This window comes from Pseudopipra pipra, chromosome 15 (genome assembly GCF_036250125.1).
Source record: "Pseudopipra pipra isolate bDixPip1 chromosome 15, bDixPip1.hap1, whole genome shotgun sequence".
Lineage (NCBI taxonomy): Eukaryota > Metazoa > Chordata > Aves > Passeriformes > Pipridae > Pseudopipra > Pseudopipra pipra.
The window spans coordinates 16,189,959-16,214,022 of NC_087563.1; the positions used below are offsets into that span (position 1 = coordinate 16,189,959).

Genomic DNA, 24,064 nt, shown 5'->3' on the forward strand with positions numbered 1-24,064 from the left:
GAGCATGTGGGATTTCAGTTTGAGCTTTTAATAGAAGGAAAACTATCAGGGTGTTTCTCAGCCAGAGCAGCCAAAACAATCTGGGGGTTTTTTGTATTCTGCATCTGATACTCTCTTTCTTGTTTTTTGCCTCATAATCCTGGGTTTCACCGAGGTGATAACTAACTGGGAGGGGATATAAAGGCCTGGTGGGTGATTTAATGCTGTTGGCACCACGGAATGGAGAGCTGAGCTCCAGCTGCCAGGGGAGGTGGCTGAGGATGCAGCAGGAGGGATGTGCAGTGGGAGGGTGGCTGCCCTGCGCTCCTGGAATTGTGTGACAGTGACTGCTCACGAAAGCACCATCAGAAAATGATGCCAGGCCGGGATCAGAGGGGAGAAATGCTTTGCCATTCAACCTGTCAACATGGACCCAGCCAAATGTGACCCCCCCTCCTTCCCCGAGCTCAGGAGGGCAAGCGATGCCAAAAGGCAACTCAAACCAACCAAAAAACCAACCAAGCATTGTCATCGCTTCTCATATTTATATTTTTGATTTTATTTTTAATTTTTATTAAAAAACAACCATTATCAAAAACGAACCATTTACTGGAAGGCTTCAGCCAGGGAGAACTCTCATTTCAATCTCATGAACAAAAGGCAGCACAGTTATTACCCAGAGGCTTAAAAAAAAAGGTTTAAAAAAAGAGAATGTTTCAAACCATAGTTTATAGCTATGCAATTTTCTCATTGTCCATAGAGAGGCTTTTGTTAAAAGCCTTCACTTCAGAATTTCATGGAAGACTTTTAAAACCCAAGGGAACAAGGAAGCACATGATTGTTTAAAAAAAAAAAAAAAGGCACCTGCCCTTGGATGTACTTAACAAGCCCAAAACTGGGTATGTTTAAAATTGCAAAGTAGTGAATAGTTTTTATTAAAAACAAAACAAAACAAAACAAACAAAACCCCCCAACAAAACCCCCAGAAATTAAAAACCCCAAAACATTTCCTCAGTCTGGGAACTTTGAAGCCAAAACCAAATAAAAAAGCGGTCTTAAAATATATATACATATATATATATATATGGCTTTCCACTTTTCCTATCCATTTCGCTGGAGACAAAAATAAACTTAAGGGTGATATTTGGTTTTTGAAAACGATCCTGTCCTTCTCTTTAGCTGTCAGCCAGAGCTGGGGGGGTGCAGGCCCTGATGTGTGGGTGCTCACGACGTGGCTCAGACCCCCCCTGAGTTCTCCTTCATCCTCGCCAGTAGCCGGGAGTAGACGGGAGCTGCCAAGGGAAGGGGCAGGTTGGGTGGCACAGACACAAAGCACCTCCCTGTCCCCTCCCCTCCCTGCCATGCTTAGGGCAAGACAACAGAATAAACCTCTCTGAGGGACAGGGACATACAATGGAAATCAAAAACGGGCTGGAGAAGTTGGTTTTTTACCTAGTCGAGGATTCCTCTGAGAAACCTGCGGGGAATAGATCAGATAATAAATACAACAGATCTCTGACAGACATAAGAGCAGTCAGCATGTCTATATATTTGACTATTTCTAGTCAATTATATACATATGTAAATATGTATATAAATTTATAAATATATATAAAAATATGTGTATATATGTATAAATATACATATACATATATACATGCACCTATAATTATATATTAAGTCTGTTATATAAAATATATTAAACATAAAAATATATGACATATTCATTTATATTATAAATAATGTAATATAAAAATATAAATACCTAGTTGAATGCATTGTTTGTATATTTATATAATATATTAAATATATTAAATATATTGTAAAAATATATTGACTACTGTGTCAATATATTGACTATTATGACTATTGACTGTTATGACTATAATTGACTATTATGTCAATATATTTATTGACATAGTCAATAGTCACCAAACACTGTGGATGAATGACTCTTCATTCTGGAAGCTGACACATATAGCACCATGCCAAGGTTGCCTGCTGCAAACTGAGGCTTCGTGTTGACAAATGTATTATTTCTTATATAATTAAATCATGCAAGGAGAAAGGATGGATCATTGCCTGAAATGGCAATTTCAGGCAATTTTGGAAGTCAGCATGTGAATGAGACATTATCTTGCCATCACTGTTACCCAAGTGTGTTTCAGTGAGAGTTTTTTTACCTTGGATAGCGCAGACGCCTGTTTGAAGATTTCCAGTGCGGGGTCTGCAGGCTCGTCCCCTCTTTCCTGGGGCCTTGAAGCTGAGGGTGGGACACGGAGAGCACTGAAGCACCCAAAGCACTCAGGCTGCTTCCTTCCCCTATTTGCTGGTGGAAACCCCCCAGCAGCCCAACCCTCCTCACCAAACCCAAGCCATTGCCACGTGTCCCCACCTCCTCCCGGAGCAGCTCTGCTGTCACAGGGTGGCTCAGATGTTTCTCACTTACCCTGTGGCTGTAGGACAGAGTTCAGGGCATAAATCACCCCATTCGTGGCCATGATATCGCTCTCAGCAACGGGCTCTTTGTTGATGTGTATCACATTGTTTTTCTGTTCAGGGAAAGAAAAGATTAAAAAAAAGAAAACGAGAAACTTTTTGTCATTTCCGATGTCATTTAAAAAAGCCCTCACTTTGCATTCATTCCTTTACTGGGTGGCTGAAGGCCCTTTTCATTCCTCTTGCCAATTAAGGAGGATATAAAAACAAATTACAGCCTGAGCAGTCTGCCCTGGGATGGCTGGCAGGCTTTAGGCTCTCTCAGTGCTCTGGCTGGGAATGCTGTCCCGTGGCAGCAGAGCACATCCACCAGCAACCTGGTGGCAGCAGGCACTGCCACTCGTGCCAAGGGGGATGGCTGTGGAGATGGGATCAGGAGAGGGCAGAGCAGGACTGGGCAGGGGAAGAGTCTATCATGCACTTTGGCCAACTCAATGCACTTGCAAACACTGTTCCTTCCATTTTTGTCCTGCATTTTCTTATGCATGGTAATTTATTTTCTGAAATGTTTTTTCTTTTTCCTCAACAGAGGATCCTACGATCTCTTAATGCAGCGCAGAGTTTGTGAAACGAAATTATGTATCTAAATAAATCCTGCTGCTTTAAGGGAGCCCATGCAGAGATCATTTTGGTTACACAAAAAGAGATGTGTTAGCTGAACAAGCTATTCATTTCGTTTATTTATGCTTTTTCCCCCATGACTCAGGGTTACATTTATAACAGCTCCTGGAAATCATTTACAATTGGCCTTCTGGGGGGAAAGCTGAAGCAAACCACATTTCATTCTTCCAGCTTGTTGGATTGAACACATGGCAACAGTCCCTCTGCTGCAACCTGGAAAACTCTGTTTGGTGGGACTGTGAGCACATTTAGGGGAGATTCCCACACAGACACAGACACACTCATGGCCCTGCTGAGCTCAGAACCCCATCCCAGGGGACTCACCATGCTGACTTCCAGTTTGTCTCCCTGCATGGATTTGAGCCTCACAAGGGCATTGACGGCGCCGCTCACCAGGATCTCGTCGGCCACGTGGAACTTGAGGATGTTGGCAAGTTCCTTGGCATTACCTGGGGAGGGAGAAAACAACATCAGCACTCGCTTCCCATATTTCATGTGCTGGAATGGAGTTACGTGGAAAATGCCATCGTTTTCTGAAAGCGCAAGGAAACAATGTAAAATTGAAAAAAAAAACAAACAAACAAACAACAAAAAAACCAAACCATCACCCAAAAAAACCCAAAACAAAATAAAAACCAGGTTGGAGCTGCTTAGGACATTGAGGGCATTCCTGCCTGGGCGGGTCAGGATCCCAGCAAGTCCAAAAGGATGCTCTTCCAGCGTCCCACCTCGGTACCTACCAAACCTGCCCAGAACATGAAATTCCTATTTCTTGGGTTTTCATCCCTCATTCTCTCACTGTGCACAGCATGAACCTGCTCCTGCTTTCGCTTCCCAAGGAAGTCTGAGATGGCAGGGCAAAGAGCCACGTGAAATAAGGAAGCAGATGGAGCACTCTGGTATTTGCAAATGTCACCAAGGCCAGTGTCACTTGGCAATAATTCTCACAGCTGGGTAGGAAGGGGAAAAGTACAGGAGAATTGTCACTACTGGCTCAGGGATTGATGCCCTGATCCCCACTCCACTGAGTCTCTACTCATCTAGTCATGCTTTGAAGCAGCTTTGAGGAAGATAAGATGCTTCCCCTTCACCATCTATTTTCCAGAAGAGGAACATGGGCCAGCAGCCCTTGTCCTGCTTCTCCTTCAGAGGATGCAGTGTCCCTGGCAAGCCCCACTAGTGCAAAAGGTGGCTCCATGTACAAAACCAGAGCAGCTCCCTCAGCTCCCTTGTCTTTCAATGCTTCCAAAGCTTGTATTTCAGCTTTTTTCCATGATGGTTTTTAGAGTGGCCATGGTTCATGCTGCACGTCCTCCCCAGCGTGATTCACTCCTTCATCAGAGGCATAAGCTAAATATTTGCGTGAGAAAAGAACATCTGAAGTGTCCACATCTGGGAATCTTCATTCCTGCAGCCATTTACCAGAGCTGCAAAACAGTTCTGAAATATTTATCTATTAAGTGCTAGACTGGATGTGCAGTCTGATATTACAGGTCCCTCATCCCTGCACTTAAAAGGAGAACCAGCTACCATGCGCAGAAGCTTCCCAAATTATGATGTCAGTGTTTGGTTGGGTTTAATGACCAGAAGACATTACTCTTAAATACCTGACGTTGTTTCCAACCACAGCCAGTTTTGAACATGAAGAAAATAAAAGATTGTGCTGCTTTTCCAGGAGGGCATTATTAAACATTCCTGTGCTGTTTTCCACACCCAGCCTGCATGCCTGTGCTTTTCAGGAGACTGGTCTTAATCTGAACTAGGCTGGAATATTTGTTGTCTTCCCAGGATCAAACTGAACCTCCTGCTTTGTCTATGTATAAATAAAAGGAGAAACAAGACTTTTGCTACTTAAATGTCATACAGTGTAACTTGAGGCTGTGCATGGACCACTGTCTTCTCTTCACAAACTTTACTTCAGACACCCTGATCCTGCATGGTTGAGAAGAAATTCTCACTTCTCTCAGCCTCGAGAAAAGCAGAGACCTCACAGGTTCCTTTAGAAACACCTGGGAGTCATCTTGCTTACACCACCAGCACAGCCAGATTAAAGTCAGAGTGAGTTTGTGGCACAAACTACAAACACATCTTCTAAGAACACAGGCAGTATAAACCCCACTTTGGGAATTCAGTGTCACTCTCTGCATCCTCAGCTTTTTGCTTCTCCAAATTGGCTGTACAGGAAGCTCACCCTTCCAGCAGAGAGGGTCAAAGAATGAGATCCAGCAGAGATATCTGGCCATTCCTGCCCATACCACACCAAGAGGTGAGAGCAGCAGTCCACCTGAATGCCCTCAGAATGCTCACCCATGAGTTTGTTGAGCTCCCCCTGGGGCAGGGCTCGGAAAGCTTCGTTGGTCGGAGCGAACACCGTGAAGGTCCCCGGCCTGTTGAGGTTCTCTGTCAGCCCTGCAGACTGGATTGCAGCCACCAGGGTGCTGCAAAACAAACACACAGCAAAGGCTTCACTGCAAACACTCCTTTGGTGCTCTTTGAGCAGTTCCACACTCTGCTCTGAGAGAGCTGGGGGGTTACAATGGCGAAATCCTGCTGGGATCCAGCAAATCAATTAATCAAAATGTTGATTAGGTTTAGATTGGGAAATGAGCCTGTGAGGTCCGACCAGAACATCTGAGAATGGCAAAGCAACCTGGGAATGCTGACTCCTTGGGGACCAAGTGGTAGTGTGGAGATAGAGAGGTCTGGCCACAGGGACTCTGATGGGCAGAGATGGATTCAGAGCCAGCTTCTTACTGTGCTAAAGGAACCACACAATCTTGGCTCACAGTTCATTGAGGGTTATTTGAAGTTTCATTCCCTATAATTTAGGGAGACCAAGGTTTTGGATGCTCTTTCTGTAATAAAGAAACATCTGTATCATCATGGCTACAACCCATAACAAATAGAAACTGCTCTGGCAGCTCTTCTTCTCCTAACTAGCACTTGGGAAGAGCAGAAAGGTCACCTGAAGCGATGGTCTGCCTTGAGAACATCCATCACTGAGCCGGTTGGTGGAGTCAACATCTTGTCCACACTGAACAGGGTCCCAAACCTTCCCCTCTTGTCATGGGCAGCAATGCAGGCGTTTTCAATGCAAAGGTTCTGCAGATACAATGACAGAAAAAACCCACTTTATTAGCATTTGCTTCCAAAGAGGGATTTTTGTACTTTCCATGATGTTCATTTGCACTTTTTATGTGCCAGCTGTGAGATCAGAACCTCCCTCATCCCTCAGGCACACAGAGCACACACTGGAAGGACTCACATTGCGGTACACAAACACTCTGAGCTCCTTGTCCCCCAGAGTCTGCAGCTTCTGCCCATGATACAGATACTTAGAGGAGAGCTGGTCCTTAACAATGTGGTTCAGAAGCAGGTTTCTCATGTTGCTGTCAATAACTGGGAGTCCATCTGCAGCAAAAAGTGTGGGAAGAACCAGTGATTCACTTAATGTTACTATTGAGACACTAAAAACCATTCAAATACAGGGCATTACCCACACCAGTTTTAAACTGTAAAGCTAGATGCCACTGCCTGTGGCTGTGGCATTTGAGAGAGGATTTGCATACTTGAAACTTGGCTGAAGACTGTTTGAAGGAGGTCTGTGGCCCAAGCACTTGGAAGAAAGGGATTTAATCCCTGGCTTACCTTTGAACACCTCGTTCACTGGGGCAAGGAGGGTCACTCGCTCACTGCCAGTTAGGTGAGAACTGAGACCAGCTTGTCTGAAAAACTCTGTCGACTTGGAAACTTCAGATTCTTGTGCCAACTCAAACAGAGTCTTAGCTGAAAAGAAAAGCAACACATAGTAACCTTGCCTTAAGGGCAATCCACCCATTGCTATGCCCTCTAAACCCAGCATTTCCTTGGCAGAATAGACAGAAGAAAGGCAGCAGAAATGGGGATGCAGAGAGGCCCCAGTACCCGAGTCTGGGATCAGCAGCTCGTTGACGAAATGCACGACGCCGTTGGTGGCCAGGATGTCCTTGTTGGCAATGATGGGCTTCCCGTTGAGGGTCAGCTCTTCCCCACTGCAGCCCACGTCCAAGGTGGTTCCTTCCAGAGTCTCCATGGTCAGGCCAGCGATGATGGCCTCAGCACACATGGCTGACTTCAGGATGTGATGGTTCAGCAGGTCTGTGGGAGAGGAACATGTCTCAGTGAGCTGCAAAAATCAGCTGTGAAAGCACTGCAGCTTTTAGGGATCCTGTTCAGTGGCCAGGGTGTACTGCACGGGGCTCCACTCCATAAAATGCAGTCATTTTAAAATGTGACATTTTTGTTCAGCAGCCCGTGAAGTAAAGTGCCTAAAAAGAGTCATTATTAAACACCTTTGCCAACTTCAAAAGGCTTCATGTTGGTATTTGACTCATTTGTCAGGGGAAGTTACACTGATTAGATACTACTTTCCTTGCATCTTGCTGGGTCAATAGAAATCACCATCACAGAGGAGTGCTAAAAGAAAACTCAGAAAAGGGACTGCTTCATCTCCCTCCTCCATATCTGGCTGCCACTCTCTCTGCCACATCTACACGTCTACAACCAGAGAGGTCTGGGCTGCCCAGTTAAAAAAGGTGGAATCTGTCACATCTGTTTACTGCAGCTGTTGTCAGAGTGTATCAAGGAGCTGTTCAGAGGTCCTTGAGAAGGAATTTAGAACTCAAAACCACTCTTCAGCCTCTCAATGCACTCAGCACACAAGCACTCACCCCTCAGGGCTTCTGGGTCCCCCAGGATCCTGTTCAGTGTTTCTCGTGGGATCTTCTCAAAGGCTTCATTGGTTGGAGCCAAGAGTGTGTACTGGCCTTCGCTTTCCAGCAGGCTGTTGAGGTCTGATGCAGCCACAGCAGCCTTGGGAGAAACAAGGAGAGAGGGTAAAACACATTCAGACAGAGCACAAAGGTCAGAGGCTTTGTCCAGGTACATACTAAGGGCCAGACTTATTGAGTACTTCAAAATTTCAGAGGACTCACAAAAAATCCTGAATAGCTTCTTTCAGCACTTTATAAATTTGACCCAGCCCCATGGTTCTCTCGTGTCCCAGAAATTTGATTACAAGAGCCCTTTTTTTTTTTTTTGGCAAGACTGAGAGCTAGTTCAAATACCCTGATATGCCTGGAAAGGGTCACTGTAATTCCAGGGAATATTTCAGATCAGAACCCACAGCTGGCTAACTGCAAATCCCCTGTACATTTTGAGTTATTCCTTAACTTGGCAAATACCAAGGCAGATAAATTGGTACACATCAAATTGGGACAGTTAATGTCTCCTAAGGCCAAGACTCCCATACAAGAATGAGGAGACACACTCAGTCTACATCTCTTTTCTGAACAGCCATAGCAGGGTGACAATTATTCCCATGAAATCCTACTTGCACTGATATCAAACACTTCTCTTCCTAAAGCAAAATGAGCAACATTGGTACAAGGATTTCACCAGCAGCTGTGGGGCCACAGCCTCTGGACACAGGCAAAGCTCTTGAAAACGATTCACCAGGAGTGGGATGACTGAGCATCTTTCAGGAGCCCTGGGGCAGCCGTGGGTTGACTCACCCTGAGGGTTTCCAGGCTGTCCTCAGTCTCAATGATCTGCTGGATGGTGTTTGTGGTGGTAGCGATGACCTTGTCGATGACGTGAACCACCCCGTTGGTGGCATGGTGGTCAGCTTTGAGCAGCCTGGCACAGTTCACAGTCACAATCTGCAGAGGGAAAGAGCCACGGGGGGTTACGTGCACTGAAAGCAGAAGATAAAGCAGCCTCTGCTGCTTTTCCATTTGTTTCAAACACAGCGAGTGCTTTAATATTGAATCAGCAAGAGCAGAAATGTGGTTTCCTGAGAAAACACAGAAAGAGCAGGAATGTTCTATCAAGAATGTTTGGAACATTTCATGTTTAAAGAGCTCTGAAAATCATGAGTGGTTTTGTCAACCCTCATTCATCAAGACTAAGAAAATATGCAAGAACCAAGACTTGGGCAAGCAGTTAGACAGCAACGTGGGCAACTGCCCCACAACAGCATGGAGGAAACTATAAACATTCTTTTCAAACTCCCTCAAAATATGTATCTTCAATCAGTAGTTGTCAACCTAAGCATTACAGAGCCCTGGAGACCCAAGGACAGTGTAGGAGCTGCAAGGCAGCCAAGAAACAAGCCTGCTGTGGACAGGTTTAACACAAGCAAGAACTTCTTTGCTGTGTAGTGACCGAGCACTGAACAGGTTGCCCAGAGAGGGTGTGGGGTCTCCCTCACTGGGGATATTCCAGAACCACAAGGACACAATCCTGTGCCGTGTGCTCTGGGATGACCCTGCTGGAGCAAATGGTCCCCCTGTGGTCCCTCCCAGGCCGACCCACGCTGTGACCCTGTGAATGCCTCACCCCGTTGGGATAGTGGTGAATCTGGATGGGCAGGTTCTGGTACATGGAGTTGAGTGTTGTCCCGTGTTTCAGGTCATCCGTGAGGACCCGTTTGTCCACCATGTGGTAGCGCAGGGCGTTGAGCAGCTCAATGTTGACGTTACTGACCAAGGAATCCAGAGTTTCCTGAAAATCAGGAAAATAAACTTTTCAGTCCTGAGTGCTTAGAGAGGGCCAGGAGGTCTGGCTGCACCCAGGGTGCTTCCAAAGTGTATGTGGGGGGGTGTGCATGAATACTGAGTGATGCATTCAGCCTTACACCATCTGTGCAAATTAAGAGCTCAGCTCTCACAAATCTTTATCTTTTGCCTTAAAAGTGCAGCTAACAGCTCTGGCACCCTCCATCCTCAGCAGACAAAGGGATGATGGCAGCTCCAGTGTGGGATCTTTGCACTGTAAAGCAACAGGGCCAAGGGCAAATACACACAAAGACCTTTCCCAGCAGCATCATCCCTGCAAGGGGCTCTGCTGGTGCAGGTTTGGGGTAAGGGCTTAGCAGTGGGGAGAGACAAATAAAATGTTCCCTCCTCGGGATGTAGCTGTAAAGAGGGGGTTCTACAGTTGTGACTCCCTTGCTCACAGGGATGCTCCACTGGGATGGGAGCAGCAGCAGGACAGCAGTGACCATTTCAGGAGTGGAAATATCACAAGACACAGAGTGAGAAAATCAGAATGAATATAAAGGAAATATGTAATTGAGGATGGGACACACTGATGTGGGAGTCACTGAGGCTCTAATTGGGACTGGCTTTTTGAACAGACTGAGAACGACCAGAGAGGCAAAATAATGGTCAAAATGAAACACTGAAAGGGATGGAAAGCCTTCTATGGCATCCACATCTCTCCAGTGTTGGAATCCTTCAAAAGCAAATCTCTGGAGCTTCTGGACCAGTACAGTGATACCCATCTTGGAAATGCAGAGTCCCTCCTCTATCAGGACCGTGCCTATTCTGTCAGATGGGGCTGGATCCAGACCCCTACAGAGCTGGTTCCCCATTACAGAAAGCCAGGGGAAAGAGGGGAAAGCAGAGGAATTACATCTTACAGCAGACAGTGATGCCCAGGCCTCATTACTGGGAGCAAAAATTGTAAAACTTCCCGGCCCTTCGATTTCTGGCCTCAGGTTGGAGCGGTCGGAGTAGAGCTGTGTGGTGGCAGAACCAACCACCCCCAGGGTCTCGTAGATGTTGGAAAGAGGCAGCGCTGAAAGAAGAGAAAGTTATGTTCCCAACACATCATTCCTCCCCCTGGCTGAATTCAAGGAGAGCTGCAGGGGACAATGCTTGGGGAAGTGAAGCACATCGGGGACTGGGATCTGCTCATCAATTAGATGATAAATAATCACAGCCTGGCAGCTTCACCTTCCATTCCAGCAGGGTAATCCAGGACTGACTGCATCTCTGCAGGTTTGAATGGACTTACCCTGCATTTATACAGATGGGATTTGAGGCAAACAAAGGTATTAATTGCTTTCACCCAATCCTTGTTTGCACTCAGGCTTTTGGGATTTGCTGTTGGACACTGCTGGTCCCAGTCTCCACCGACCCATCTGCACCAGCCCACGTGGTTAACTGGGCAGCACCCAGCTTTTGTGGAAGGAAGTGTTCAGAAAGCAAAAGCAGAGCATGGCTTTCTTCAAAAAACCCAGTTAACTCCCTCCCAACCCCCACCAGTGGCTGAACTTAATTTTCTCCTAAATGCAATTTTGCCAACCCCAAGCTTGCCAAAATGTCCAAGGCCAGGTTGGATGGGGCTTGGAGCAACCTGGTCTAGTGGAAGGTGTCCCTGCCCATGGCTGGGGGTTGGAACTAGATTATCTTTAAGGCTTCTTTCCAAACCAAACCAGTGTAAAATTCTATGAAAATAAAAACTAAAAATGAGCAGAGATTGGCAGGGCTGTCTGTTACTCTGTCATTCCTCTGCACTGCATTTCCAACACAGCTATATCACTTGCTGGAATAAGTAATTCCCTATGGTCCTCCCATGCTTGATTAAGTTTAATTATATCCAAGGTTCTGAGTTGTCTGGAACATTTAGCAAGCTTTGGAGCTGATCTGACCCTGGGCCAGTGCTCCACTGGGTCCATTTTGGGTTTGTTCACGGCAATATTGTGCACAAATTGCAAAAATCAAATCCACTTCGAGCAATTTTCTAATATTTCCCTTTACTAGGCAGCTGTGTAATTTTAAGGAGTCTAAAAAATGTCAAACATATTTTTACCAGCTGGGCAGCCTTTTTCTCCAGGAACTTTTTCATATCCAGGACAGCACTCGTAACTGATGACTCTGGAATAAGAGAGGGATACAGCAGATTAACCAACAGTGTCTCACTGCTTTTTCTCCATTTGCTGCAGTTCTGGGTCCAGCCATATCTGGGGCTGTTTCCAAGCAGACTCTTCATTAGAAATACAGACTTGAACCAAAGACAAACCACAGTTTTTATCTCCTTCAGGGCTGCGTGTTGCCAGTTCCTCCACAGAACAAAAGCAGACCCAATTTCTTTTCGAAACCACACTTTCCAGGAGACTTTGTACAAACAGTGGATGGGAAGTGATTCCACAGTGCCAGGAGATAACCTGTGCAAGGCTGCCAGTGCTGGTTCATCTGGGCACGTTTCCCATGGGATTTGGGGATCTCCTCGGCTCACTGCTGCTGTCACATCTCATCACTCTTAGGGCAACTCCAATGTGGCTGCTTGACCAAACCAAGCCTTTCCCCCTCATTTCACCCTGTTCTTGTCCACCACCAGAAATTATTTGCTTACTTATGGCAAAATCCACAGGGCAGACCTGGAGGGAAAGGACAACCCCGGTGTTGGATGCGTGCACTTGGCACAAGGACTTGGGAAAAGCCCTGCAGGGAGAAACTTCACCAGTGGTGGCATCCAAGTGCATCCATGGGCACCTCGGGCAGTGCCACAGCACAACTACAGCCACGTGAGTGCCCTCAGGGCAGCAGTTCCTTCTGGCTGCCACCAAACTGCTGTCCTGATTAAACTCTTTCCCCCAGTAAAACCAAAGGGGTCACAGACACCCTGCTGGGGACTCAAGGCTGTCCCACAAATTTGCAGACCCCAAATAAGGAAGAGCTGCCTGAAAACTGCATCCATCATCTGCAGCTCAACAGGAAACAGAAGTCATCTGATTCTCAGAGCTGGTCATTGGAGGGAATATGGCTTGATATTAACAGGGAAAAGAAAAAAAAGTAAAAGGAAAAAAAAAAATCAATCCAGAAGTTGCCAGTTTATTTCTCACAGGGGGTTCTTTCCCCCATTGCTCCGTGCTCGGTGTGAAAGGAGCAAGGCCACCTGATTGATGGGCTGAGAGAGTGAGGGAATAGGTGTTCCTCCCAAAGGCAAGCATTTCCTCTGTGCTCCCGGTTGGATTTGAGGCAAGCAGGATGCTGTATCGCCCAGGCTCAGCACACCCGCTCAAAGAGAAGGGAAAATCCTCCAGTTTCAGATATTTGTCATCATTTTAACACTGTTAACAAACAGTGGAAATGCCTGGGGTTTAAGAGGGAATTCTTCAGGGTAATTAAGAGCCAGAAAGTGAAACAAATACCTGCTTTGCTGTGACAGAAGCAAATAAATTCTGTGTCACGGTTCCCTAAGAGAATTACAAAGCAAACCCAGACTGATTGTCTAGACATTATATATTCCATGTGGGAAAGAGCTTGCCTAAAGCAATCCCTTCCTTTGACTACTGGAGATCTTAACACCCTGCTGCTCTGCTTTCCCCAGCCCCCCTGTCTCGTGTTCATTGGAAACACACACTTTCTCCCCCCAACCACTTCCCTCCTCCACCTCCAATTTTTCTTTATTTCACCCTAGAAACTAAATCCAGTCTAGACAGTTCCCTTGGTTCAGACCTGTAATCAAAGATGAAGAGCTGATTAAAGAGAAATCACTCCAAAGTTCAGCATAAATAATTCCCAAGTGCTGACATACGTTTTAAAAGCCTTATTTATAGACCAATTGGAGATTAATGAGCTGCACTGAAGGGGCAGGATGTTGATGCTCACAGCCTGTGGCACACCAGCTCAGGGCTGCTCCAGGCTCCTGTCAGGAGGGGAGGGGGTGGAGGGAGCTGGTCTAGTGGAAAGTATCCCTGCCCATGGCAGGAGGAAGGTGTGTCAGGCCCCTTCCTGCCCAAAGCCTTCTGTGATCCTATGACTGCTTCTCAGTGGGTTTGTGGCATCTCCAGAACAGAGGGAACTGATGGCCAGAAGCACCAAGGCAGTAGCAGGGTCAGCTCCACTCACACAGGGACTCCTTCATGTCCCCCCTTCACGTGCCCACTGAAGGGGACCCTCAGCATCTCCTCCAGCATGTTCTGCCACCATCCCCAGCACCAGAAAACTGCTGCAAAGGGCCAGGTGACCACGGAGGTGCTCAGCCAAGGGATGGCACCCACAAGGAGCCAGAGATGAGGGCTGTAAAACATGACTTCAGCTCCAGGCATTTGGCCTCCCGTGGCTGGTGGACTCGGTGGAAGCACAGGACCACCCAGCCCACCCAAAGGCATCGCTGGGGTGGGCACAGGGCACCCTCCAGCTGGTGCTGCTGCCACCTCCAGCCCCCAGGGAGGAGCAGCACGGCTGTGGCTGAAGGTTACTCTGCACCCCAGTGCTGCCTGACCCTACATCCATATGGGAGGAAGGCTGCTCTTATCTACCCTGCTCCAGCTGGGTCACAGCCACACTCTGCTGCCCAGGGAGGAGGATTTCTCCTGAACACCCCCCAGCCACTGCCCCACGCAGTGAGTTCTGCACAAAAGCCTTTGGAATTACCCAATCCATCCCAGTTTCTGGTGTCTGTTCAGTGGCTACAAACCACTACACACCGGGACACAGTGGATGCCAAGGGTGTGGGTTAATCAGCACTGCCCTCACACAAAGAGCATTTGTCACCCACTCTGACCACCATTTCCTGACCTCCTCCTTGAGTAACTGCAAGTCAAATCTACGGTTTTTCAGCCTCTGGTTTTGAAACATTGCATTTCTGAACTGTCTATCAGTGTCTGCCTGCAGAAGCAAGCTCCCTGGCTTTTATCAGTCATTGTTTCACCGCTGTTGCATTCTTGGGAGCTGAAATTAAATTTTAAGTGCATTCTTTGAGGTAATAAAAATAAGCTTAGGCATACATTAGTGAATAAAGATCCATTCGTAATAATTTCCTGTAATAAAGCCCATATGGTTTGTTTTTGTAAAAGAAGTGCCAGAGAGTAATTTTTTTTTTCCTAAAATGAGGAAAATACATCGGACATGAAAAGGAAAGTTAATTTTAAAGGAAAAAAAAAAAAGGAAATTATGAACGGATTATTCCTCAAAAAATAATCAAAATCCAAAATATATAAGTTGCCTTTTCATTCTCAAGACAAAAAAGTGTGTGGGGACATGTTCCATTGCAAGCCCAATTCTGGAAGAATAAGCCCAGTGCATAAGGGAGGTAGAAAAATATAAAACACACAGGCATAACGATGAGAATATGCTCTAAATAAACTGTTTCTTTGAGTTTGGAATCACCAGCAGTGGAAAATTACCTAATTACCAAAACGATCTTGTTTCAGTGCTCATTAAAATCAAAGCAGTGTCAGACTTCTTGCCAACTGTCTTGTCTCACGTCATCAGCAATGATAAAACCTGCACATAAATCCTCTAATTTCTCCTTAACTGTGTGAGCCAACACTTCAGCAAAGAGGAGAAAAACAAAGGGAAAAAAAGAAAAAAAAAAAGGCAGATAAAGAGGTAGGAGTCGCCTTCTGATGCATGAGCTGGAATTTCCAGCACTCCACCCCCGTGGAGCTTTGATTCTCAGCAATACCTGGTCTCTCACTGACCTCCCTCCCCCCTACCTGTTTGAAACAGCGCTCAGAGAAGGGAAAGAAAAGAAAGCAAAGCAGCCAAAACAATCTTCCTAGAGCCAGGTATTTGCACCTGCTGCACACCTACAACCTGTGGCACCATCGACCCTCTGGGCAAGCAGGGAGGACAACAGGCAGGTCCAATGGGAAGCAGGTGAGATGGGCCAAGTGTCTCCTACCCCAGGACTGCTGTTCTCACAGGTGGGAAAAACCTGTTAGGAGGAGGAGAGAAATGACCACGCTCCTCCAGCTCCAGCACCTCCCCAGGGCTGATGGAGCAGATCCCTCTGCCAACAGGAGGAACCAAGCATGAGCTGGAGGACCACAGCATGAGCTGCTGACTGCAGATCTCCAGCAAAGGCTGGATCCCCCCAGTTATGCTGACAAACATGCCAAATCCTGATTTTTGTGGGATTTAAAGGCATGTGGTATTCTCAAAACCTCTCATGCACCAGCTCAGTCCTACACAACGGGCCAGTTTTGAGGGTTCCTGCTGGGCAGCATTAGCTGTGCCCACCTACTGTGATGGGTGCTGAGGCACTGAGCATCAGGCCCCTGACACTGGTGCAGGAATTTGAGTGCTGCAGCAGAATGCATCGTGTTCTTTATAGCCCAAATGACTCCTGATTGCTTCCATACGCCAGGCTCACCACGTCCAGTGGGAGCCATCACCGGCAAACTTGTGTAATCAGAGCTGTCCTGGGGTCCTCCGGAAAATCTGAGTCAAGGCACATGTCTTTTGTTCTGCACCAGCACTGCTAAAGGGAAAAGTAGGGCCCAGGCTCAAGAATGACTAGGAGGAGAGAAGACAATAACACCCATTGTGGAGGTGATGCAAAGCAAAGAGTAGTGAGCAAATTCCGTGGGTAATGGAAAGATTATCTCATAGGTTAACAGGCAGGTTAATGCTCTGTGTGCTTTTCTCTCAGCGAGGCATCACTGGATCAGACTCTTGGGTAAAAGCAGAGAAAAGGAAGCAGAAGAGGTTACCCCATCTCCTCAAATGAAATCATAAAATGCTGCCAGATGCCAGTGGTTACACCTCCTTCTGGAGATAAGTGGGTGAGTTTCTCTCTGCCAAATCCAGCTGCACACTTGGGTTACATGAGATTAGTTTCTCATTTGCTTTAGAGCTGAAGGAATCCGTGGCTGGAGAGCTTTGCCTTTCAGTGCTGAGAGCAGCAAAGCTATCCCACATCCACAGCTGAGCCATGTTTTCTTTGGAGACATGCTAGGCTACTGTGTTATCAGAAGAGGCAGTGATGATACCACATTGCCATGCCATAATCTTGTCCATTTTCTGTCAAAAAAGCACCATTATTCAGCCAAGATGACAGCCTGAACTCTAAGCACTCAAGTTAAGCCTTCCCAGCTTTGTTGAGTTTGTAGAATCAAGGGGAGGGGGATTTTAAAATATTGCCTCTCTTTTTTGTTCTTTTTTTTTCTGCTGTAAAGAAAATTGGGCATAAGGAAAACCATGATACATGGTACATCCAGCAATACATCATCCTGAAGTACAGAATTTTCCTTCTTGGGACAAATTCATGGCAAGTACAGTGAAAGGCCAAAAGCTCTGAACAGTGACAAGATCTGGTTTGCAGGCACCTGAAATGAATCCCAATGGCCAGGTATCACAGCTAAACTGATGATGGCAACCAAATTCTGCAGTAAAGAATAACAGGTTCCTATAGATCTAATTGCAATTTACAGTGGACCACAACAGAAAGATATGAGAAGATTTTCTGCTGTCTGCTCTTGACTCTGCAGATCCAGGACCAGACCTGGCCCACAGCTCTCATCCCCAAGGCCAGGACTGCTCAGGGCATCTCTGCACCAACCCTGGGTATTGTGGTGGTCCCTGCTGGAGTGTGGGGCCAGCAAACGCTCCTGAAAGCCCAGTTTGGACTACAGCAAGGAAAAAGACTCTCAGCTCCTTCTCTCCAGCCTGGCAGACAGTCAAGCATGCATAGCCTTAATTATCTGCTGACTGCATCTTTCAAAAGAATGTCCCGAGGCTGCTTACACAGATACTTTATGCAACAGCTACTTGAATATTATTGTTTGCAATTTTAGACGTGGAATTGGCCTGCAAGTCTGATTAACTTTCCTGGTGGAGTCATCAGAGAGTGCTGGCTAAAGCTGACGCTTCTTTCCCCTTATTTCTGTTTTCCCTTCCAAAGCAAACAGATGGAGATGAATTTTATGCTCCCTCCAATATCCATCAGCTCTGGGTTGTCTTTTTTTCCTCATTTTTTATTTCTTAAATCTAGGGAGCACTGAGCCTAGCATGGAGAGGGACAGGGCTAAGCACTAGAAAACATCTGGTACACACTTCATTACAGCCCTGAGAGCTATAGAAATATATATAGAAATGCAATTAGAACAAACCATCAGCATGGTACTTTCCACTCTTAACATCAAAGTGTTTTAGGATCCATTGGAGAAAAACATAAATATCTCTTAGGGAGTAAAAACTCGTGAAAGACGTGAAACCCACCCCGTGGGCTGTGACATCCACACCAGCTGCTTCCCCCACCCAGCACCCACCTCCACGGGGGCATCTCTGGGGAGATCCTGGCTTGGCACCCGGGTACTTACGTTGACTTCCCGCAGATCTTCCTCTGGTACCACTGCTTGCAGTTGGTGAAGTATTTCCTGTTGGTGCCGATCAGCTTCTGCACCGCGCACACGTTGGGGCTGCGGGGGAGAGCAGAGCACAACAGGGTCCCGTGAGCCTCCCTCCTCTCAGTGCTGACCCCCAACATGGAGCCACCCCCACCCGACAGTTCCCAAAAAGGCTTGCAGGGCAGGAAACTCTGAGAGCTGCAAGTCAACTCGATCTGAGCATATAGTGACTATCATGAGGTGGAGGAAGCAGGAAAAGAGATCTCTCCTCACTCTGTCACAGCATCTTTTTCTTCAATAAGTGCAAATTCTTGACTTTATTTTCGCATGTTCCATCTCTCACCAAAATAGAAATAAAGTAAATTAAAAGTGTTTCTGTGCTGAACAGCTACTTGCAATTTGGGATCCCAGCTAAAACCTGAGCAAGTTTTGCAATAACTCAAATCCTTCCAAAAGAAACCACTACTTTAGTGTTTAGGATATAAGAAAGCACAGATATTTATCAGCCTGCAGACTTGCACCAGAACCAGAATGGGTACTTTTGCTGTGTGATAGACTCAGCAGATTCTGGCCAAGGATGCTGAGCTGAATGAGGGGACAATGAACAGTGCCCTGCCCTGTTTCAACACACCAGGTAAGACAGCACAGCTCAAGAGTGGCTGTATCAGCCCAGGAGGTCCCCAGAGATCCTGCTGACCCAGAAAAGTTGATGGTTGGTGTTCCACGTGTGACTAACCCTGCTGAGAGCTGACAGCAGCCTTTCAGCTTTCTAAGAAGTGGTATCACTGCGAGCAAACATGTGGTCAAGCAGGAGCTGGGAGTTTACTTGCTGCTGGTTTGGCCAGCACAGCATTTCCCTGCTCTGCCTGGCTCACCATCTCTGTGGTTTGTGGCCAGCAGCCCTGGCCACTGGGCAACACACATCAGAGTGTAAGATGTGACTTGATCTGGGTTGCAAGGCCATCAACTCTCTTTGGGCTTGAGCAGAAGTGTAGCGAACACCCAAGAAAGCTGAGGATGCTCAGCCCAACTAAGGCTGGATTCCCTACCATGTTCCCACCAACATCATGTCCCAGCTGGAGCAGCAGCACCAAAAGTATGTGCAGCATTGGCTGCCAAGCAGACAAAAGGAAAACAAATAATTAAGCGAAACACATAAATCATCCCTTCAGCCCATCAGAAGTGCTCTGTGCCATCCAAGGCAGAGTTTTCACTTGCACAAATGAAACTCAGGATGGGGCCTGGAGATGCTCTTGTGAAGGCCTTGTTGACGTGCTCAGGAGAACAGACAGCAGCCTGTCTCACGCTGAGCCTGACCGAGGCACTGCCCCTTGCCCCCCAAAACTAACAAAAGCAGAGTTTGCAGCCCAAGCACCGAGTCCTCCAGCGGCCAGGCTCGCTTTTCCCTGGCATCCCAGCCCGGGCCAGCCTGCCCATCATTAGCATGAATTAACCTGAGGGTCTCCCCTGTGCTGGCTGACTCCAGTGCCAGCCCCTGCGGGAGCCTGGCCTGCCTTCAATGAGCCTTTGTTGGTGCAGCTGCCGTGGGGGCAGAGCTGACCCCGCACAGCCCTGGCACCTTCATCCTGCCCCGAGGGCACAGACAGGGCCTGTGGGACCTGCGGGGACTCAGCTCATCTTGCCCTCGTTACTGCCATACCCAGCAAAGGGAGTTTCTTTCCACACGAAAGCATTTCATTCCCTTTCTCTATATAAAGCAGGGGACAAGGAGCAAGAATCTACTGAGAAAAAAAAGTTAGAAATCACAAAGCCAAACTTTCAGCTGGTGCAAACTGGCCCAGGCTCAGCAACTTCCACGCCGGATCATCGCTTAGAGAGACGTCTGTGCTCTGACTCAGCCCACCTTGGCCACCCGGCCCCGCCGAGCCGAAATGTGGTTCCAATTACATGGAAATTCCAAGCCTTGCCTCGATTTCAGCGTCTGGCTGACGGCAGTGGACAATCCCTCTAATATTCATCTTGACAAGCCTGGCTACTGAAGGACTTGTTTGATCACTTCCCCTGTATCCCCGGGAGCAGCCTGCCAAGAAAACCCTTGTGCCTCCAGGACAGCAATGAACTGCCTTGCTCCCTCCTCCCTGCCCAGGACTGCAGCTCTCTGGGGCTGCTGCTCCCTCCCTGACTTATGGGGGAAAACTTCTTCCCAGTTTTAACTCAGTGTGGAAAAATCCCCCCTCAGGGCCATGCTATCAATGATTCCTGCAGGCAGGCTGTAGTAGCAGCTCCCTGCGTTGCATGTTCTGGTGCTTTGCCCAGTCTGGCTTAAAATGAATTTGTCAACACTCTTCCCTCTCCTCGTTGGAGTTCATCACCTCTGCCATGCCGTTCCCAGCCAGCCACGCTGACTCCAGGATAAAACTGCCTATTGTTCCCCTTCAGCCAAAGCCTTTCTCTTGGCAGCAGCAGCTGGGAGCTGCTGGGACAGGGGCTGCCCCTGGGAAGAGGCTGAGAAGAGCAGGACTTGGTACAGCCCCAGCTACCTGCAATGACTGTGGCCACGAACCTCTCCAGCATCCTGTAGTGCCCCCAAGGCTGGGTGGGTTTGGGGAGAGCACTCCTACATTTTCACCTTCAAATGCTAGCATTCCTGATATACTTTTCAGGTCCTCTCACTGACTCGAGCTGACTCACTTTCTAAAAAGTTAATTAAGATGTACAAGTTCTTGCTGCAGAGCCAAGCTCTGCCTCCCAGCTCGCTCTGGGCTCAATAGGGGCATTGATGGTGTGGGGGATCCTCACAGCAAAGGGTGGCAGTCCTGGTTGCACATCCCTCCAGAGCTCCCTCCTGCAAGCAACACAACACACCTCACATCCAAGATGTTTTTGGCTGGTTTTGCGTTGCTGTATCTCCTTGGCACATCATTAATCAATGCTCAAAATTCAGTGTATGTTCAAAAATTATCTTGGTGTAAATCACTCTCTCCATCAGAATGGGACCAGGGAGCGAAGTGCTGTGGTCAACTGGGTTTATCTCAGCAACAGATGGAAACCCTGGCACACCAATTCCCTGTGTCTTCCAAAGGTCTCTGGCACCAGCATGGACCGCAATCACATCTTACCCTGTGCCTCTGTTAATTGTCCAGGGAGGAACACAACAAGCTTCTCTCTGCAGAGATGAGTGCACTGATTTATCCCAGGGCTGCCCTAACTCAGCCAGCCTGAGCAAACTTTGGCCTCAGGGCTATCAGCAGAACTGGGTATTTACTTAGTTTCAAATCACATAGAGATGATGAACAAGACCCACTTTATACGTACATAAATCACTGTAATTCTGGCATTATTGAGCTTTTACAAATAGACATCAGCTCAGAATTTGCCTGTTGGATTGTGTACCTGATCAGACACAAACAACACCTCCATTGTCATAAATTCTGACCTGGATCTCTGCCAGAGAATGTATCAAATTGCAACATTTAAGTCTTGTTTGGCTTTTTTTTTTTTTTTTTTTTTTGTATTTAAAGCATTTCATGACCTTGCTTCCAGCAACCCATTTAAACAGAAGCTTCAGCTCAATCACTGTCACCACACTGAAAGATGGAAGCCAGCTGAAAGGTCTGTCATACTTTCACCCTCCCTAATTCCCAATAAATTTAAAAACTGGTGGGAACAACTATTAACATTGGGTTAGTTTTCTGCCTATCAATGAAGGCTCAAACTACTCACTCCGTGAAATACTGTGTATCAAGCAAGACAGGTCTACATGCATTTTTCTACAGGTCTTATCTTGTACTATTTATGAGTAAATAAGTGATTTTATTTGTCAAGAAAACTTTCAAGACTGACTGGGGGTTCCAGTCGAAGAGTAAGCTGGTTCTGACTCCACAGACACATCGAAGCAATTTTCTTTCTTTTTCTATAAATTCACAACAAGAATTCCTTCCACAAAACATTTAATGGTGCGAAATCCAGGGATTTTTATAGCCTATTTCCTTAACGTGGATTGACTGATAAAGAAGCGCTGAGGAGTCTGAAGTGACATTTGCGATACTAACAAGCATCGTGATAGAAAAGGGGGGAAGTTATCGAAAGGAGAATTACGGAAAGAAGAAAGAAAAAAAAAAGTTACTCGAGGATGAAAGAGAAAGCGATGCGAGAAGCGGTTCCCCGAGGGAAAGAAGCGGTTCCCCGAGGGAAAGAAGCAGTTCCCCGAGGGAAAGAAGCGGTTCCCCGGCTCGGCACCGCCTCCGCTCCCGCACAAAGAGCCCGCGGCGGAGCCGGCACCGAGCGCATCCCCCTCGGCGCGCCCGCTCCCGCCGGGATTTGGGGGGAAAAAAAGGTGTTTCCCCCCTTTCCCTGCCCCCGGCGCTCCCCCGCTTACCCGTGCTGGCGGCCGCGGAGCCGGCTGTGCTGCAGGACCTGCTGGTACGGGGACTTGGCGGCGGCGGCGAGGCCCAGCGCCAGCAGCAGCAGCGGCACCCGCGCCATGGCCGGGCCGGCGGGACGGGACGGGGCTGGGATGGGATGGGCCGGGCCGGGGCTGGGATGGGGCAGGACGGCCCGTTAAATGCGGCGGCGGAGCGGGGGCGGGCGCGGGAGCGGCCCCGCGGGGGGAGCGGAGCCGCCCGGCCCGGCCCGGCCCGGAGGGAGGGGAGGGAGGGGAGAGGGGCCGCCCCCCGGGGAGGGCATCCATCCATCCATCCGTCCCTCCGTCCGCACACCCGCCCCTCCATCCCTCCGTCTGTCCGGCCGTGCCCCGCAGCCCCGCCGCTGCGGGAGCCAGGGGTGTCCCGTGTCCCCCCAGGGGTGTCCCGTGTCCCCCCAGGGATGTCCTCTAGCCCCCTTCCCAGCCCAAGCGTTTCATCCTCAATTTCTTCTTCGTCTGGACTTTTTTCCTCCGTCCTCCTCCTAGTCGGGACCCAGATCTCCGGGGGTCCCGCCGGCCCCTCCATGACCCCCCACCCCGGGGGCTCCGCAGTGCCAGCCCAGCCCAGCCCAGCCCAGCCCGCAGCCGGGGGGGGGATGATTCCCTTCCTTGGGAAACCCCAATGCCGGCTGCTATCAACCCCCTCCCAGCCGCTCCCAGCACTGCCAGGGGTCACCCCTGACCAGAGGTTTCTTGTTGCTTTAAAACCAACCAACGAAAGCAGGAGCTCTTAGGCTGAGAGGATGTTCAGTTTGGAGGAGGGAAGTCTCTGGGGAGACCTTAGATCCCCTTCCATTACCTAAGGGGGGCTTATAAAACGGAAAGAGAGCAACCTTTTACAAGGGCTGATAGTGCGAGGACAAAGGAGAACGGTTTTAAACTAAAAGAGAAGAGATTTATATTGAATGTTAGGAAAAAATTCTTTCCTGTGAGGGTGGGGAGGCCCTGGCACAGGTTGCCCAGAGAAGTTGTGGCTGCCCCATCCCTGGAAGTGTCCAAGGCCAGCTTGGATGGGGCTTGGAGCAACCTGGGCTGGTGGAAGGTGTCCCTGCCCATGGCAGAGGGGTGGAACAAGATGAGTTTTAAGGTTCCTTCCAACCCAAACCTTTCTGCAATTCTGTGACTCACCACAGCATCCCAGAGTTTGTAAAGGATTTGCTCTGATTGGACTGACATCAAAGTTGAAGGGCTCTTTCCTCCCTAAATCCTCCTGGGAAGCAGAAGGGGTCCTTTGAGGCCTCTTGCCCTTAGGGACAGACCTCTGCAAATCCCTCCTGCAGCTTTGCAGACTGGGCAGTGGCCAGCAAGGGCAGCTGCTCAGCAAGGGACGGGAATTGAAACATATCCAAGGAGCAGACACTGAGCCAAACAGAAGAAGTCTTTAGCAATAATAAACACTTTGAATTTACAAAGATTCCCCCCTCACCCGTAAATAAATCTGATCTGTGTAAACAACGTTAATGCTTATTGGATAAAATACACAAAACCATTCCTTGGTCAGGCTTCCTCTCCCCAGGGAGTGTTTCATTACTGCCTCCTTCTAAGTAGGTAAATCATGAAATCTTACCTGCAAAGGCTCATGCCTCCAGCCTAAAAGACAAGAAAAGGAGATTTCACGTGTTCCTGAGGAAAAGCTAAGGTTTTAAGCCCTCTCAGATATCGCCTAACCCAAGCCT

The 24,064-nt window shown here is 48.0% G+C and overlaps 1 protein-coding gene across 1 annotated transcript; it reads right to left on the reverse strand.

Annotated features, from left to right (window-relative positions):
* Positions 1–514: 514 nt before the first annotated feature.
* TGFBI (transforming growth factor beta induced) lies at positions 515–22,508 on the reverse strand. Its single transcript, XM_064672179.1, has 17 exons — positions 22,344–22,508; positions 17,978–18,076; positions 11,737–11,801; positions 10,562–10,719; positions 9,478–9,642; positions 8,652–8,798; positions 7,809–7,950; positions 7,024–7,236; positions 6,748–6,885; positions 6,365–6,510; positions 6,065–6,201; positions 5,407–5,537; positions 3,424–3,548; positions 2,429–2,531; positions 2,163–2,242; positions 1,432–1,456; positions 515–1,271 (listed from the first exon to the last, which is right to left on the reverse strand). The coding sequence occupies exons 1-17, from the start codon at positions 22,448–22,450 to the stop codon at positions 1,216–1,218; spliced, it is 2,037 nt and encodes a 678-aa protein (XP_064528249.1). The 5' UTR covers positions 22,451–22,508; the 3' UTR covers positions 515–1,215.
* Between the last annotated feature and the right edge of the window lie 1,556 nt (positions 22,509–24,064).

What these genes read in the sequence shown, in the direction of transcription:
- TGFBI (XM_064672179.1), bottom strand. Translation starts at nt 22,450, where the DNA reads ATGGCGCGGGTGCCGCTGCTGCTGCTGGCGCTGGGCCTCGCCGCCGCC. An exon ending in AGAAAAAGGCTGCCCAGCTG is followed by an intron (nt 10,720 to 11,736) that starts GTAAAAATATGT and finishes CTCTTCTTTCAG; the next exon opens with CGCTGCCTCTTTCCAACATC. An exon ending in GCTGCTGATCCCAGACTCGG is followed by an intron (nt 6,886 to 7,023) that starts GTACTGGGGCCT and finishes TTTTCTTTTCAG; the next exon opens with CTAAGACTCTGTTTGAGTTG.